This window comes from Solanum tuberosum, unplaced genomic scaffold, assembly GCF_000226075.1.
Source record: "Solanum tuberosum cultivar DM 1-3 516 R44 unplaced genomic scaffold, SolTub_3.0 scf00060, whole genome shotgun sequence".
NCBI classification, from domain to species: Eukaryota; Viridiplantae; Streptophyta; class Magnoliopsida; order Solanales; family Solanaceae; genus Solanum; species Solanum tuberosum.
Window position 1 is genome coordinate 1,221,985 of NW_006238985.1, and position 16,397 is coordinate 1,238,381.

At 34.9% G+C, this 16,397-nt stretch overlaps 3 protein-coding genes across 3 annotated transcripts in view; all 3 read right to left on the bottom strand.

The window, feature by feature from the left end:
• Nucleotides 1-3,379, bottom strand: part of LOC102603479 (calreticulin) — a 4,157-nt gene extending 778 nt beyond the window's left edge. The window contains exons 1-13 of the mRNA XM_006344690.2: nt 3,229-3,379; nt 2,232-2,339; nt 1,915-2,107; nt 1,527-1,785; nt 1,384-1,440; nt 1,244-1,291; nt 1,065-1,151; nt 928-985; nt 768-835; nt 566-661; nt 404-481; nt 223-303; nt 43-122 (exon numbers count right to left, since the gene is read on the bottom strand). Of these exons, the coding sequence (XP_006344752.1) occupies nt 111-122; nt 223-303; nt 404-481; nt 566-661; nt 768-835; nt 928-985; nt 1,065-1,151; nt 1,244-1,291; nt 1,384-1,440; nt 1,527-1,785; nt 1,915-2,107; nt 2,232-2,339; nt 3,229-3,337 (1,254 nt within the window). The 5' untranslated portion in view covers nt 3,338-3,379 and the 3' untranslated portion in view covers nt 43-110. The remainder of the gene's footprint in view (nt 1-42; nt 123-222; nt 304-403; nt 482-565; nt 662-767; nt 836-927; nt 986-1,064; nt 1,152-1,243; nt 1,292-1,383; nt 1,441-1,526; nt 1,786-1,914; nt 2,108-2,231; nt 2,340-3,228) is intronic.
• Nucleotides 3,380-6,957: 3,578 nt separating this feature from the next.
• LOC102604491 (pyrophosphate-energized vacuolar membrane proton pump 1-like) lies at nt 6,958-11,853 on the bottom strand. The gene is made up of 8 exons (XM_006344693.2): nt 11,565-11,853; nt 10,057-10,631; nt 9,569-9,948; nt 9,394-9,480; nt 8,468-8,798; nt 7,586-7,996; nt 7,432-7,491; nt 6,958-7,340 (listed from the first exon to the last, which is right to left on the bottom strand). The coding sequence occupies exons 1-8, from the start codon at nt 11,797-11,799 to the stop codon at nt 7,134-7,136; spliced, it is 2,286 nt and encodes a 761-aa protein (XP_006344755.1). The 5' UTR covers nt 11,800-11,853; the 3' UTR covers nt 6,958-7,133.
• Nucleotides 11,854-12,856: 1,003 nt separating this feature from the next.
• Nucleotides 12,857-16,065, bottom strand: LOC102604156 (RNA pseudouridine synthase 1). The gene is made up of 3 exons (XM_006344692.2): nt 15,652-16,065; nt 14,476-15,190; nt 12,857-13,524 (listed from the first exon to the last, which is right to left on the bottom strand). Exons 1-2 carry the CDS (start codon nt 15,998-16,000, stop codon nt 14,541-14,543), a joined length of 999 nt encoding a protein of 332 aa, XP_006344754.1. The 5' UTR covers nt 16,001-16,065; the 3' UTR covers nt 12,857-13,524; nt 14,476-14,540.
• Between the last annotated feature and the right edge of the window lie 332 nt (nt 16,066-16,397).

A 16,397-nucleotide genomic window follows, 5' to 3' on the forward strand; every position in this document is an offset into this window, starting at 1 on the left:
ATAAATAAAAAAAAAGAAAAAGTAAAGAGGGGGGGGGGGGGGAGGGAGGAGGAAATCTTCCGGGAACTGCCAAGTAGCTTCTTTGTCAGTTGAATCAAAATGCTTGGCCCTTACAGTTCATCCTGCAAAAACAAAAGGGTACATACTGTCAGATTGAGAACCAGAAGAAAAGATTGATGCCACCATTGTTTTGAAAGTTAAAAACAATTTGTCAATTCTTACATGTGTGTCCTCATCCTTGGAGTCAGACTTGTCATCAGCATCATCTGAATCAGCCTCATCAGCCTCGTCATCTTCCTCGGCCTGGAAAAACATGTTAACAACATAAGAGCAAGACAACAAGGAACAACACAGCTTACTGATAGAGTAAGAAGGGTTTTCCAAAGAAAATTTAGAGGCTTACATCAGATTCAGCTGGAGCATTCTTTGATTCCTCCTCCTCTCTCTTCTTTTCTGCTTCCTCAAAAGCAGCCTTTTCAGCCTGCATAATTAAGATAATATTAACTATTAAGACTCAATAATTCTATTATGACTACACTAAGAGAATAAGGAAGGAACCACATACATCCTTCTGCTTTCCCCATGTTTCCTCTGCAATGGACTTGGCATACTCTGGATCATCGCATATCACAACATTGTCAAACAAGGTTCCAGATTTCACCTGCAAAATACATTATGCTTATGTCAATTAAGTGCAAACGCAGTAAGTCAAAATTGTTAATGGTGTAATTTACAGCAGATCACACAAGAAAAGGAAAATTCCTTACTTGCCACAGCTCAACTCCGACATACTTCAATTTTGGGAAAACATATAGATCTGGGTCATCCTTGAAGTCTAGAGACAAAAACAGCATAGATATCAATAATTGTGATACTAAAAGTCAGCTCACAAAAATATATAGATGTAGTATTGACAACTAAAAGGACCTGGGTTGTCAATCATAGGAGCCTTCCACTTCCCCTTGTAGTTGGGGTTCTTGATTTTCTGAAAAGACGAAAGACTAAGCATTAGGCACCATAATCAGGGACAAGTCATTCAACTTAAATGTTCAGACTCCACAAACCTTTGCCTTCCATGGGCCCTTGTACTCCGGATTGGGGATGGTTGGGGCTGTCCATTCACCATCTTCTTCATCATCCCAGTCCTCTGGCTGCAATTTAAAAAAGGCTCAGTAATTAAAAAATTTACTCTATATTCCAGGTATTAATATAAGACTTATATAAGTAAAGCTCAACTGGTTACCTTCTTGGCTTCGGGATCAGTTATCTCCTCTGGAATGTCATCATAGCCCTGCAGTTATTACAGATTGAATAAATTGATCGTCATCTTCCTCCATTTTCAAATGGCACAGACAAACCACTCAAAAAATATACAAAGGATACCTCTGGCTTCTTATCCTCAGGATCATCAATGAATTCCTTGTCATCCCAATCTTCAGGCTGCAATAAACATGTAACTTGATCATTAACACTATCAAAAAGATAAATATCAATTGACTCTGAAAATGTGATGCAATGGGAATTACTTTCTTGGCACTTGGATCCTTGATATTCTTTGGTGGGAGAATGTCCCAGTCAGAGTACAAGCTACCAGACTGTTTCTCCACATTGTCAATGAGAATACTGTATGTGGCATCAGGGCGGAGGATGAAAGTGTAGACATGGGTCAGCTGATCAGTCTCACATGGGACTTCCTTCTTGATCAAGTGGTTTGTCTCGTTATGAGTGAGAATAGCATGGACTTTCTTGGTACTGTAGCCACAGATGTCTGGTCCAAACATGATACTGCATGGAAACATTTATCAAAAACTTCATTCATGAACTACGGGACATTTTTAAAAGTAAAAACATACATCAAAACAAATAATACTTTTATGGTAAAAAAAAAAGTAGCAAGAAAATATTATGTGCAACCTGTAGGGAGTGTCACCACCGAATTTCTTTTGGTCAACGTCTCCACTAAGCAACTTCATGTACCCACCACCACAGTCAAGCTTCTGCTCATGCTTAACAGAGAACTGGAACACTAAGTTCTTTCCCTTGTTACTAAATTCAGGGAACTCAGCCGAAATGGCGTAGAACCTGAAGTCTTCACTGGTCTGAATACCTGATATATAGAATAAGTAAATAGATGTTATTATTTTTAACATTCAGCTCCAGATAAAAGAGTCAGATATCAAAAGGCTTATAGCTTGAAGTAACTAGGCTCTAATTAGTGGGAGATTGCAGACCTTTGTCGTTGGCGTCTCCATTCCACTTCCCAGAGGTGTGATTCCACTCTCCAGCCATGTTTTCATCTTTCTTCCATTCAGATTTTACCCACCTGCTCTCCCAGCCATCTAAAAGTTCAAGAAGCAAAACTTATCAGCCTCACAGTGCCCAACATAAGAGAATAATTTGACACATTTAAACTTGACAATTATAATGCAGCAGAACAGACCACAGAATATCAGCAGAATATAAGCATAGATTTCACACTAATTCAGTAACTAGGCAACATTAATGTATTTCAGTATCAAACACTAACATTGATTGCTAATTCAGCCGAACATATATAGTTAATAGATGCTAACTGTTTTGATTTCCAGTCAACAAATAAACAAACTGCCAACAAACATTGTATATGAAAACAATACAAGAGTGCAATGCTCTAGTTATACTAGGAATTGTCAAGAATTAACTTTATCCATGTAATACTAATAATCATGATCTTTCGAAATTTTCTTCTGTATAATATATAGATCCAATATTAGCCAGTCAGAGTGTTAAGACATGATTTTTTAAATCATATAGCAAACCGGATAAGATCTAACAATTCTACCAATTACCAATCAGTCCAAGTACATGAAGAAAATTGCAGTCCCATAGCAAGAAAATACACGCAAATGGAGTATGCTCTTTCAGAGAGACAATGTAGATATACTCGATGGCACTCAGACACATCAACATTCAAAAAAATACAAATCATAATCACAAACATAGAATTCAAAAACCTAACATGCCAAAACAACATTCCGATCTACATATATCATCTTAAAATTGACAGATCTACTCCAAAACTTCAAGCTTCTATCAGATAAAACTAAAAACAAACAATTAAGCTCAGATCTTTCACACTCCTCATCATTTTCCACAAATTCACTCCAAAATCAAATGGATCACAAAAATTGATCCAAGTGACATCAATCAATTGACGTAAATTAATTCACAAATGGATAAAAATTTTACCATTGAAGCTTTCCTCGAAGAAAACTTCGGCGGCGGCGGCGACTACGAGTAGAGAGAACACAGCAACGAGATGGAGAGAGCTAGGGCTTTTCATTCGTCGAGTAGCCATGGCCACTATTGTGTGAGATGGAAAATACTGACTGTGAGATCTCTGACGAACGCTCTTTTATACTGTGGAGAGTTATTTTCGGTAGATACGTAGGGCAGCGTTTGGGTTTAATCTGACGTGGAAGAATTAAATGGCATGAACGAATAAGAATGTGCCATCTGTCATTAGAGTGTCATTAACTTGACGTGGCTGATTCTTATTGGGAACCTACACGAGTGAGAATGACCATATTTACGTTTGCACTTGTGCGATGATTTTTTCGAAATAACGAATTTACCCTTTTTTGGCCCTCGTATATGAATTTCACACAAATGCCATGCCAAAATACTCTATGCTAAGTTTCTAACCTTTGGATTTACTTTCTCCGTTTTAAAATAGTTGTCAATTACTCAATTCCAAAATAGTAGTCAAATTCATTTAATGAGAGTTAGTTTAATTAATTTTAATAATAAATTTAAATTAAATTAATTTAATATTTTAAAATTAAATTTTTTTTAATATTAAAAAATTATAATGAAAAGTAATATAACGTACAAAAAAATTTATATCAATCTGATGAAAAAATATATTTTAAAATGTTAGTCAAGACTCATATTAAATATTTTAGAATGTGATGTGTATTGTTTCAAAAAAAAAAAATTAGACAGGTTAATTTAAAATATTTAATTACTCCTTGTACAATCAAAATGCCATTAATAATCGTTACTACTATTTTAGTAATTACACATTTTTTTCAATTCTACCCTTATATAATTCAATTTCATTTTTTCGGTTTTTGAAATTCTATTTACCTCTTGAGGCCGAAGTTTAATTAAAAAAAAAGTGAATTTCTGAAAAGTCAAATATGCTTATTAGAACCTCCCCAAAGCTCATTACTTTTTCACATTGTTTCTTTTGGAAATTGTAAAAATTTGAAAGTGGATGAGCTTATCGTTATACTTCTAGCAGTGACCTTTCTTTGTCAACAACAATTTTTGGTCAACAAATTTTAAAAACATATTTTTATTTCTACAAATACAATTTCACACGTAGAAAGAAAATATTTTCAACTTTAAATGTCAATGTCTCTGCTTGAATTGGAATACGGTTTAATATAAATATCGGGTGTATGCAATTAATTTATGGATTTTGAAAATGTAAATCGTAAACAAAAGCTTGAAGCACGTAAGAATTTTTCTAAGATTATAAATAACTAAATAAACATCTTATTAGAGTTGATATATTCAATTGAACATTATTTTAGTTCGAATATCTAAATGAAATATTTTAACAATTTTAAGAGATTGATTACATATTAAGCCAATATAACTCTTGTCATTCTACGAGATCTGCTTCCATGTATATTACCATTTCATCTTGGTTGCTTTTTGTTTTGTCAACCGTCAAGAAATGGAAAAGGATTCCATTATGGAAAATCCATACTGTAATTATTAAAATTTGAGTGTTGATCGAATGCAAGATGCTAATGAGCACATTATATCTATTGAATCCGTTATTAATGTTTTTTAATAAAGAATAACATGGTCAAATCAATTTGTGAACATCTTAATTATTTTTTAAAAAAAAATCATTTTTGTTGTTAATTTTCATTGAGATTTCAAGCTTCAGTAATGTTTTAGTATGGTGCCTTTTAAAATAATTAACACAAGCCGTCCATCATTACAATTAACAAGCAATGAGGAGGAGGCGGAACTACTCTTTGTCTGAAGGGGTATTAACTGATATTAATTCGTTAAAAAAATTATATTATGTAAATATAATCTTAAGAAAATATTTAAATTACATGGCTTATTTTTAAGTTTTTAGTAAAAAATTTAACTCCATTACTGATTGAAGGGAAAAAGGATAAATATACCCCCAACTAACGTAAATAGTATGCAGATACCCTTCGTCATAGTTTTAGGATATTGGTGTCCCTTCCGTCAAAAAACTAGAGCATATATGCCCTTTATACTAACGGGTTGCGAATATACACGTGTCATAATCTTATCCACCGATCCGACATTTATTAAATATCAGATCGACGGATAAGATTCTGCCACGTGTCCCTATTTGGTCTTCCGTTCGAGTGAAGAGCATATATGCTCTAGTTTATGGACGACAGAAGCACCAATGTCCCAAAAGTATGACGAAAGGTATCTACATATCATTTACGATCCTTCGGGATATATATGCTCTCATTTGTGTTGGGTCCAAAATCTTCAGTGAGAATAATAATCACAAAATAAAACTGCAGAAAGTTCTCATACCATTAAACCTTGCACAACCCATGTGGTTGGTTTCTGACGTATAATAGTAACTATTATTCATTCAATTTGTTGGCACTATTATTATTTTTGTCCGTTTTATAAAAGAGTGTTTTTAGGGTAATTATTTAATTTTAACATTTCATATGGTATATTTAAGATTATAAAATTTAATGACATTTTGATACATTTAACATATATTTAATTTAAGATCATACGATTTACAAGTCTTTTTTATTTTCTTACATATTGTGTCATATCAAAATAAGATATATAAATTGAAACGGTGGAGTAATAAAATAACCTATGCCTGCTGAATTTAGATAGTATATACGTTATAACATGTGTAACCTTTTGTCCAAAGCAACCAACTTTTGGTGGAATAATTAAACAAGTATTTCCATAATCAAGATCCACTTTAATTTATTTTTTAAAGAAAGAGGGGTTGGGTAAAGTTATCAACTACGTTTTAGTTTTTAATTCATTTTTGCAGAATTTCTGTTGAGATCCAACTTATCTATTTATAGAGTGGAAATTATTTTTACTATCCAAAATGAGTACATTTTATAAGGACAAGTGGGCCGGCACTTGTCTTTTTTGCAGATTTTTGAATTGAATGGATGCTTGATTTGGAAGATATCAATTTCAATTTTCAGCCACTCCTTTTATTAGCTGGATTTGTTATTATTATAATTTATAGATTACCAATTCAGATCAGAATTATAATTTTTCTAGCTCATACACTATATTGTAGAATATACGATCCTAAAATGTTGAACTTTATGTCTTTAAAATTTTGATCAATTACTTACTGCTCAATTCTCGTTTGTTTATCCTTTGTTTTCTTTTGACATTTTCGTCAATTCATAATTTTCCTTTTGTTTTATGAATTTGGCAGTCTAGTGCCTTAAACTCTCACTATGCCTCGGATTCAAGAAAGGATTAGACCACAAGGATTTATTGTATGCAGTCGTATCTTGTATTTTTACAAGAGATTATTATTTTCACAGTTCTACTGTGACCTAATGATCATATGACTCTTTTTGTCTATCGAAAACAATCTCGCTACCTCTCATCAATATAGAAAAAGATTTGTGTACATCCTATGCTTGATATATTATTTTTGTTGAATTGGGCCAAAAAAGATGAGGGATGGCATACACAAAGGAATATACTGTAATCCGCTCAACCTACTCACCTACTTTGTTTTCTCTGTGTTTACCAATTGTTTTTTCATTTTTATGTTATTAAAGAAGATTAGAAAAAGTAAACATGAGAATTAACTTTTCAAAACAAGAAAGACTGGATGCTTAATACACCTTTTTATTGAAATAAAAATACTTCTATTAAGAAATTTTGAAAAGCTTAGCCCCAATTATTATTTTTCTGTAAGGTAATTACGGATTACCTATACAATAATTTTCCCAAGAAATGTTATGTGTGGAAATAATACTCACTTCTCAAAAAAATGACAAGTAAAAAGAATTTGTCTAGACAGAATAACTCTATGTTTATTTGGAGAAATATGTTTTTGTACAAAGAGGCTCATTCTACAGTAACTTGAATAGGAGTCCCCCATGAGTAGCAAAGAAAGGAGCAAACACCAAAGATTCAACAGCCATAAGCTTGATCAGTATATTCAATGATGGACCAGAAGTGTCCTTTAATGGATCACCAACTGTATCTCCAATTACTGCAGCTTTGTGTGCATCTGATCCTTTTGGTCCTAATGATCTAGCATGTTCTGTTGCACCAGCCTGCAAAAAAAAGAAAGGCGAAAACGTTATCATTGAAAATGACTTTACATATAATATGTTGAAATACTTGAGGGCCTTGTTAGTCAGTTACCTCTATGTACTTCTTGGCATTATCCCATGCTCCTCCCGTGTTTGAAGCTGAAATAGCAACCTAGAGTCATCGAAAAATGTGAAATAGTTACTATAAGATTGCGAATTCTAAGAGACATGAATGTTGCAAATTGAAGGTACTAAGAGTTGCATACTTGAACACCAGAAACGAGAGAACCAGCGAGCACACCAGCTAGTGTTTCCACTCCAAAAAAGGTACCAGCAATAAGAGGTGTTAACATGACTAAAGCACCTGGTGGGATCATCTCTTTGAGTGAAGCATCAGTTGAGATTTTGACACAAGTTGCATAGTCTGGTTTTGCTGTTCCTTCCATTAGCCCTGGGATACTATTGAATTGTCTGCGAACTTCTTCAACCATTTTCAGAGCTGCACTGCCTACACTCTTCATTGTCATGGCTGAGAACCAATACGGAAGCATTGCTCCTACTAGCAAACCAATGAAGACCTTAGGTGATAAGACATCGACAGTTTTGATACCAGCTCTGCTCACGTAGGCACCAAACAAAGCAAGAGATACAAGTGCAGCTGATCCAATCGCAAAACCCTGATAATGTGGGAAAGTAGTTTGTCAGGTATACTTGCTCTGGAACTAATGTTCCCAAAAGGCGAGTATCTAGAGTTAGTAGATTCAAAATGAGTGTAATCTTATTATATAAACATTAAAAAAAATGCATAATTTGGTTTGAACAGAAAGCAATGTGTTCCGTTGAACCAGCAGAACTCACCCTAGATCCGTCTCTGAATTGTTAACTATTCATGTACACATAATATAGTACAGAAGGCACCAATATCAAGAACACAACTTTGAGCTGTCACTTTGAAGCAAGTCTATTTCACTCAGCTCACAAGTGACCTAACTGCCGATTAATTAGAGTTGCTGAAACTTTCTAGTTAAGAAGTGTAAAGGACTCATATAATTGGAAAGAATTTCTATGTACATCAGGAAACACTCATTTGCGTAATTGGACAAACATAGAGAGGTTAATGCTATAGATTAGGAGGAGACTTATCTAACCTTGCCAATTGCAGCTGTTGTGTTCCCAGCAGCATCAAGAGCATCAGTTCTTTCACGAATGCTATGGCTCATTCCAGCCATCTCTGCAATACCACCAGCATTGTCGCTGATAGGACCATAAGCATCTATTGCGAGCCCAGTGGCTATAGTGCTAAGCATTCCCAGAGCAGCGACTGCAATGCCATACATAGCAGCTAAGCTGAAGCTCACGTATATAGAAGCAGCAATGGCAAATATGGGAATGATAACCGATTTATATCCAAGAGCCAATCCAAATATTACATTTGTCGCAGCACCAGTCTTGCAAGAATCTGCCACTTCTTGTACTGGACTGCAAGATTTTGCAATAGAAGATTTTAAGAACATAGATCAGATACTACATAACTTTCCCCCTCCCCAAAATAAAAAAGAAAAAGAGACAAATAACAGGCATAAACACAATGCTTCATTGCTAGTGGAGAAACACTCTTCTCTATTTCATTATGAAATACTAGCTACTATTGCTAAGAAGTAGAGAGGAAAACTTGATGGGTAGGTGGATGCTATCATAAGAGATTCCCAACATATCATATGATTCTCGTTCTTAAATATCCACACTTTCCCAAACCCAGAAAACAGACGGAATTCTAGTTTGATTATTACAGGTCACAATCTCTCGTACCTTCTGTAAAGCAATTCCAGGTTGAGCTTTCATTTCCTTAGTTGATTAGTGACTGATTTCCTTGTTTCCTTTCTGAAGCTAATTTTCATTTAACATATTTTTTTTCATTTCGTTTCCCCTTTTTTCGCGATTGAGAAAGACTCACTTAAATAATAGTAGTACTTGATATGGCTTGAAAATTTGGCAAACTATGCAACTTATGTCATAGCATAAATGCATTATAATATATTTATCCAAGCATAAGTTAACAACTGAAATTACCAACCTGTAAGCACTGCTAGTGTAATATTCAGTAGTATAACCAATGACCAAGCCAGCCCATAAACCAATTGAAACACAAAAGAATAGGTGCCTGTAGCAATACATAATGATCATTCTATATTAGAAACATAGACAATAGGTAGAACTATGCACAAAATATGAAGCAAGAAGAAGAATACCAGTTCTTCACCACTTTCTCGGATCCAAAATCGAAAATAGTGAATTCTGATGGCAAAGCAAAGAAACTGACAAAAGCAATTCCAACAGTCATCAGAACAGTTGAGATGAGAAGTTGCCTCTTCAAAGATGGTTCAATCTCAGTCACATTCTTTATCTCAAACATATCGGTTGCAAAAAGAGTCGTTATCAAGCAAACAACAATTCCCATTGAGCTGATAATCAGAGGATAAGACATAGCCGAGTAGTCGTGGCTACTACCAAAGGATGAAATGGATGCAACAAACAGTGCTGCACATGATGACTCAGCATAGGAACCGAATAGATCCGAGCCCATTCCTGCAATATCCCCTACATTATCACCTACATTGTCTGCAATAACCTGTGATCAACAAAGGAAAATATAACACAACTTATTAGGCTTCAACTTATAAACAATGAAAGTGTAAAAACTATAGCAAGAGCAGAAGGTCCCAAGATGAGAGATTACAGCTGGGTTGCGGGGATCATCTTCAGGAATATTACGTTCAACTTTGCCTACTAGATCAGCACCAACATCTGCTGCTTTTGTATATATACCTCCACCAACTCTTCCAAAGAGAGCCATTGAAGATCCTCCAAGACCGTAACCAGTAATAGACTCATACAGACCCTCCCAATCATCTCCATAGTACAGCTTAAATAAGTTGATAGAGATATATAAAACTAAGAGGCCATTGGCAGCAAGAAGGAATCCCATAACTGCACCAGAGCGAAAAGCTATAATGAAGGCCTTCCCAATGCTTTTCCTTGCTTCCAGAGTCGTTCTTGCATTGGCATACGTTGCGATTTTCATTCCAAGGAAGCCAGAGAGGGCTGAAGTTAGGCCTCCCAGAAAGAAGGCAATGGTGGTAAAGAAAGCATTGGCTAAAGCTGGTTTGCAAATTTTTTCTTTGTTGAAAGTGCAAGGCTCACTTTCTGTGCTGAAACTTTTTACTGATCCAAGGAAGAGAAAAATGATTGCTCCAAATACCACCATGAATATGCCAAGATACTTGTACTCCGTAAACAGGAAGGATGTTGCCCCTGCCAATGTTCGACATAGTTAATATAAAAGTAACAGGACAATCCTGTGGCTTCTTTTAGTGGTAACTGGAAACCTGTTAGTATATGTTAAAAGTTTGCATCCTTAAATCGCAATGAAGATACCTCGGCATTAGGATTTTAGTTTTGTTTGTCAGCTATCGATCAATATGAAAAACATTAAATTTGAAAAAGAAGATCGTACTAATTAGATGACATGACAATAACTATTAGAAGACACATGTAACACAATTATGTTAAAGATGCAGTCTTATGGATTCGGATACAACAATTCAAATAATCTTCTTGATGAAGACAACAATGGATCAGCCTTGAAAACATACATTGTTAAGGACATTGAAATGAAGGAGAAGCCCATGGATAGTAAAGTAACTATAAACCACATGGAACCAATAACAGTTATAACAATAGGTGAAATGAGAAAAGGTTCATGCTTTGCAGTCAACGAAACCGTTTCAAAGTTTCAAATCCCGATGAAACAATAACTACACCTCAGTCCCAAACAAATTGAGGTCGACTTATATGAATACTCATTATTCCATTTAGCTCAACTCATGTCATCATCATTCAAAAGGCTAGGTGATTTCATTTATCTATCTAAGCTTTGGTGAATAGACTTATCTGATACCTATATCGGTGGAAAGTACACGTATGATTGTGCATTCCAGCTGACACGGACACCATCATTAATAGAAAAAAGAAAGAAAAGGTTTAGCTATGCGCGGGTCCAGGGAAGGACTGGACCATTTATTGTACACAGCCTTCCCTGCATTTCTGCAAGAGGTTGTTGCTACCGCATGAAGTCACATGGCATTAACTTTACCAGTTATGCCAAGGCTCCCCTCCAATCATCATAACCTTAGTATCTAAACAAAAATGAGTGAGTCAAATTCAGAGAGGTAAAAAAGAGCTCACCTTCAGAAATGGCTTTTTGAATGTCAGCACACTTGGCAACAACATCATCAGAATCAATCCCTTCTTCTTGTTCATCTTCTTCAATCAACTTGTCATTGTATTCACTTACCAAGTTTGACCCACTGGAGACTCTGACCTTTGAGACCAAAAACCACTGAAGCAGAGCAAAACCAATGCCAATAAAAGCAGCTAAAGGTATCAGAATCTGTGTTAAGGCCTCACTCATCAAACCCATCTCTCACACTTTTTCAACTTTCTTGAATACTTCACTTTCTATATAACCACACAACAAAAAGGAAGCATTTCTTGAAAATAAAAGACTATATGACTATTTATAAAGAACTAAAGAGAATAAAATAAAACAAAATATGGTATTTCTTATGACTATTTGTAAATATTAAATGCAGACGAAAAAATATTAAATCTACGTAGCTTAGCATGCAAGGAAATTGTTGGAAAGCTTTAAGTTGGTTGATTTGATTAACCGTTATGTTTGAATAAGAAAAAATACTCCCCAAGAGACCTGCTAGGAAATACCTCATGTAAAGAGCAATTGTTAAGTAAAATCAAATTAATCAACATCCATAGGACTATGTATTTTTCAATTTACAATTTTTGATTAACCATTGCTTAATCGTGGAAATTTTGACTTCTCTTAATTTTTCAGAATTAGATGGTTTAAATTTAAACTAATCAAGAGTCAACCAAAGATGCCTCAATAATAAGATACTTGTATAAAAACAAAAAGGTAAGTTTGTAATGTTTATGTATGTAATGTGATCAATGTAATTAGGTTCAACTATTTATGTCATTAACTACCTAATTAGGTTCAACCTTTTTAAGTATTCAAACTCCAATTTTCCTTAATCCAGCCATTATGGAAAAACCAAATTTAAAATAAAAAAAAGAAGAGTACAGTTTAGTGCCTGTAATTTCTTGCAGGGTTCTCAGCGGTCAACTTGAAGCTATGCATGTATTTTGAATTGTCTTAGTGGAAGATTACTTACCGATTTAAGATTTAAGAATAAAGGTGTTCCTTCTGCGTTTCTACCAAACCCAAGACTGCATTAAAAAAATAACAGAAGGTCAACTTATTTGGGATTATTTGATCACGCCTTCAGAGATTTATACGTTTTAGAAAATTTGAAAAACTTTTAATACTCTTATAGTGAGTAATATGGTAAGTGAGAATTTGTATAATAATCCGCAACTTATTTGGGAGTGAGGCATAATTAATATTGTTATTGTTTATAAAGCATGGAAGGTTCAGCACATAACTAATTGTTGATCTATTTCACTGATTCAGTCCATGGAATAACTTCAGGCAAACCAAATCAAACAAAACATGTCGAGAATGATGATTTACAATTCAGTACTCCAATCTCTCTTGGAGCAAAAACTACCACAGCATGCTAAATAAGAACAAGGAAGTAACTGAGATGTCAATAACATCTGATTGGAAATCCTTTTCGATGCAGCAGCCTGCAGCTCCTTTTCCATTGCTTCCTCCCTCATCCCAACAACTAGCAGATTAACATAAAGGGCAGTTACTGAAATGTCAATAACATCTGACTGGAAATCCTCTCCGGTGCTGCAGCCTGCAGCTCCTCTATGCAACTCTCTCCCTTGTTGAACAAATTGCAGAGAATGAGAACATCTCCATAGATGCTCCGCATAAATTAACTTCATATTAGTCAGTATGTTCCAATTTAGTTGCAGATACTGTATAAGAAAATCCTAAATAGCAGATAGTCAACAACTACCGAGCATATTTTTCTCTAGTCCAAAACAAGATAAATAGCATATCGTCAGCAACTTTATCCTCCAAAAAAAGCGTACTGTCAAACTTTTTCCATCTATCTGAACCTCGATGGATAGAGTCACTAACATTGCTGCAGATGGGAGATAGCAGGTACCCGGTGTATTAGTCTGGTTGTGCCCAAGTTGATCTGGACACCAGCTTTATCCCAAAAAAAAAAAAAAATCGTCAACAATTATTAAGTATATTTATCAAAAGTTAGAATATGAAACATAGTGTTCTGCACAAAAAGGAGTTGATTTTGAGACAGCTCTTTACAGGAAGAAGTCCATAGACATAAAGTATAATTCGGGACTAAAAGCAATAAGCACATATATGCTGAATTGCACAAGATATGTAGACACATCCATTGAACATGATCTCTTGTAGGTGTTGTGTTCACAGCAGTACACTGCACATTTTTATTTTTGATGACAAGTAACCAGAAAAATGTATAGCCTATTCACATGTATAGGATCTTGGATAATACTATACATGTAAACATGCTAAGTTTAGCAGGAAGGATTTAACAAAAAACAGCCGGTATATTAAGATTCACATCCTAAGATACACTGACAAGAAAATTGGTGGGCAGACTCCCTTTTTGTTTGGCTTTCCATTACGTGGGCCAAAATGGGTGCTTCATTTGATCAGGAATCACCTATCGACAAAATAATTTAAGCAAAAGGAAAAATGTGTTGAAGTCCATAAACAACACTAATAAAATTAAGGAGCCAATTGCATTTGTATTTGATAATCACAAAATAAAAGCAGCATTGTCACTCAAAACAGAACAGCCACAGACCCCCCACCATTGACAAAGGAAAAGAAGAAGAAGAAGAAAGAAAAATTCAATTGAAAGAAAACCCGACAACAGTTTGCATTGACTTCTCTATATACAAGGGTATCTCTTTTTCCTCTACTGCCTTTTAATAAAGTGCCATCCAGAGATAATTTCTCGCTCTCTCCTTCTCCAACTTCCCCTCTAGGTATATAAAACAACAAATAACCTATCAAACTTTAAGCATTGTCATAACAATTTCAAGAAGCAAAAATTAAGAGGCAAAAGAACTACTATCAAAGTCAACAAAGTAATGAAGGCTAGGATTTTACCATTTGCTTGAGAGAGCTCAAAATACTATCAAACTGCAAGATCAATCATTACTCGAACTGAGACTTTAAGGTTGAATGGCCCAGGAAGGTAAAGGTGCCTGAAGCAGCATTGGTTTCCCAGTAATAGGATGCTCAAAAGATAAACTTTCTGCATGAAGTTCATGACTATCATATCTGCTTCCTTTCCACTCATAGACACCTTCATATCTTACATCTCCTCGTATAGGAATTCCAAGATACTGGCAATGCAAGCGAATTTGGTGTGTTCTTCCACTCCGAGGGCTCGCCCTGACCAAAATCTCATCTTTCTTCAAGTCACAACCAATGACTGATTTCTCTTGAACTATGACTACATCTTCATCTTTATGAAAGTCAGAAACCTCTTTAAAACACCCAAGACCATTCACTGATAATACTTCAAAAGAGGTCTCCATGTCTTTAACAAGTGATCCACCTGGCAATTTTCTGCCCGCATCTGATGCAGCATAAACACGCCAAGCTCCATATTTTGACCGTCCATGACCTGATTTTACAGTTATTTTTTCCCATTTAGGAGCAAGCCCAACACAGTAAGCCAGGTATGTTTTTCGTACTTTATGGTCTGTAAATGCTTTTACGAACTTAGCTGCTACTTTGTGTAACTTAGTAATCAACATCACACCACTTGTGTCACGATCAAGTCTATTAGCTAAATGAAGCTCGGAAACATTAGCCCCTGAAGATATTGCAAGTGGAGGTGAAAACATAAGGAAACCTCACAAGTATCCAAGTAGTATTAGTTTTCATATATTTCTTAACTTAAAATATAAAATGATTCAAATGTTTAACGATAAAAACAACATAACATGATTAAAAGCCTCTGTTCGATTCATTCCTCTTCTTTCCGAAACCATCTTTGGGAGTGTAAAAGTCTCTGTTCGATTATACATTGTTAATAAACAGAAGTACAAGTATTACACCGATCAAGCAAGGGTTAAGTGACAACCGCAGGTGTATATTATGTATACTACGACCTATAAACTACAAACAAAAGAGTTCATATGGTCAGTTACTCAGTCTATAGAATCAATTTAACTGAAATTATATTTTGCTAATCCAAATGTTATCTATGAGTAAGTAATTATCCCCTTCCAACTCCAAATATTACAGAAGACAACCAATTGTAAGGAATCTCACCAGTGTCATTGAGTAAATCCGGGAGTGAAGACAAAACGCTCTCGCAGTAAATTCCTTGAGGCTTATTAACCGCAATGATCCATTCGTCTTCAAAGATAACATGACTTCTCGAGAGAGAAAACAAAGCGGATTTCGAAGAAGCTGTTAAGGCTCTATTCGGCTCTATGTCCTTAGATAAGGCAGGCAATGGCGGAGATAATGGTACTGGGTAATCTGTGGTTGCCGCCGAGGGAGAATCGAAGTAGCTTTGGCTCGCCATGAAGATGAATCGACGGTGCCGGGAAATTCTGGTAGAAGAAGCGAAGAAATTTATCAAAGGGATTTGGAAGAGAGGGAACTTTACTGTCATTAGGATTTTCGGCTCTAGGGATTTAACCAATATTGCCCTAAACTTTTCAGTTTAGTCCGTTACGAGTGTAAGTTAAAAATGGAAAAACTCACGGCGTGCGGGCACCGTCTTTTCTTTTTAAATTTAATTAAAAGTGTAATAAATATTTTTTATAAAGAAATTGCAAAATTATAATAATAAATTATAAATAGCCTAAAAAGTCAATTTTCTTCGTTTAAGTTGTACTTCTTTTTTTTATAAAAAAAAATCTATACCCATTTGAGACAAAAGACTGATGTGCCATTTTTTTTCTCCTTTTCCTCGCTTTTTGGGATTTGAGATTATTAGTTTTTTTTTTATGCATTAGTGTTAAATTTGAATTAATTTTGTTTCGTTTTACATGAAATAATTAGTTCAT

Excerpts from the sequence above, each read along its gene's own strand:
- LOC102604491 (XM_006344693.2), bottom strand. The coding sequence starts at position 11,799 with ATGGGTTTGATGAGTGAGGCCTTAACACAGATTCTGATACCTTTAGCT. Across the intron at positions 9,949-10,056 it reads ATGATCCCCGCAACCCAGCT|GTTATTGCAGACAATGTAGG; the intron begins GTAATCTCTCAT and ends TGTTGATCACAG. Across the intron at positions 7,341-7,431 it reads ATGCCAAGAAGTACATAGAG|GCTGGTGCAACAGAACATGC; the intron begins GTAACTGACTAA and ends TTTTTTTTGCAG.
- LOC102604156 (XM_006344692.2), bottom strand. The coding sequence starts at position 16,000 with ATGACAGTAAAGTTCCCTCTCTTCCAAATCCCTTTGATAAATTTCTTC. Across the intron at positions 15,191-15,651 it reads GGATTTACTCAATGACACTG|GGGCTAATGTTTCCGAGCTT; the intron begins GTGAGATTCCTT and ends CAATATCTTCAG.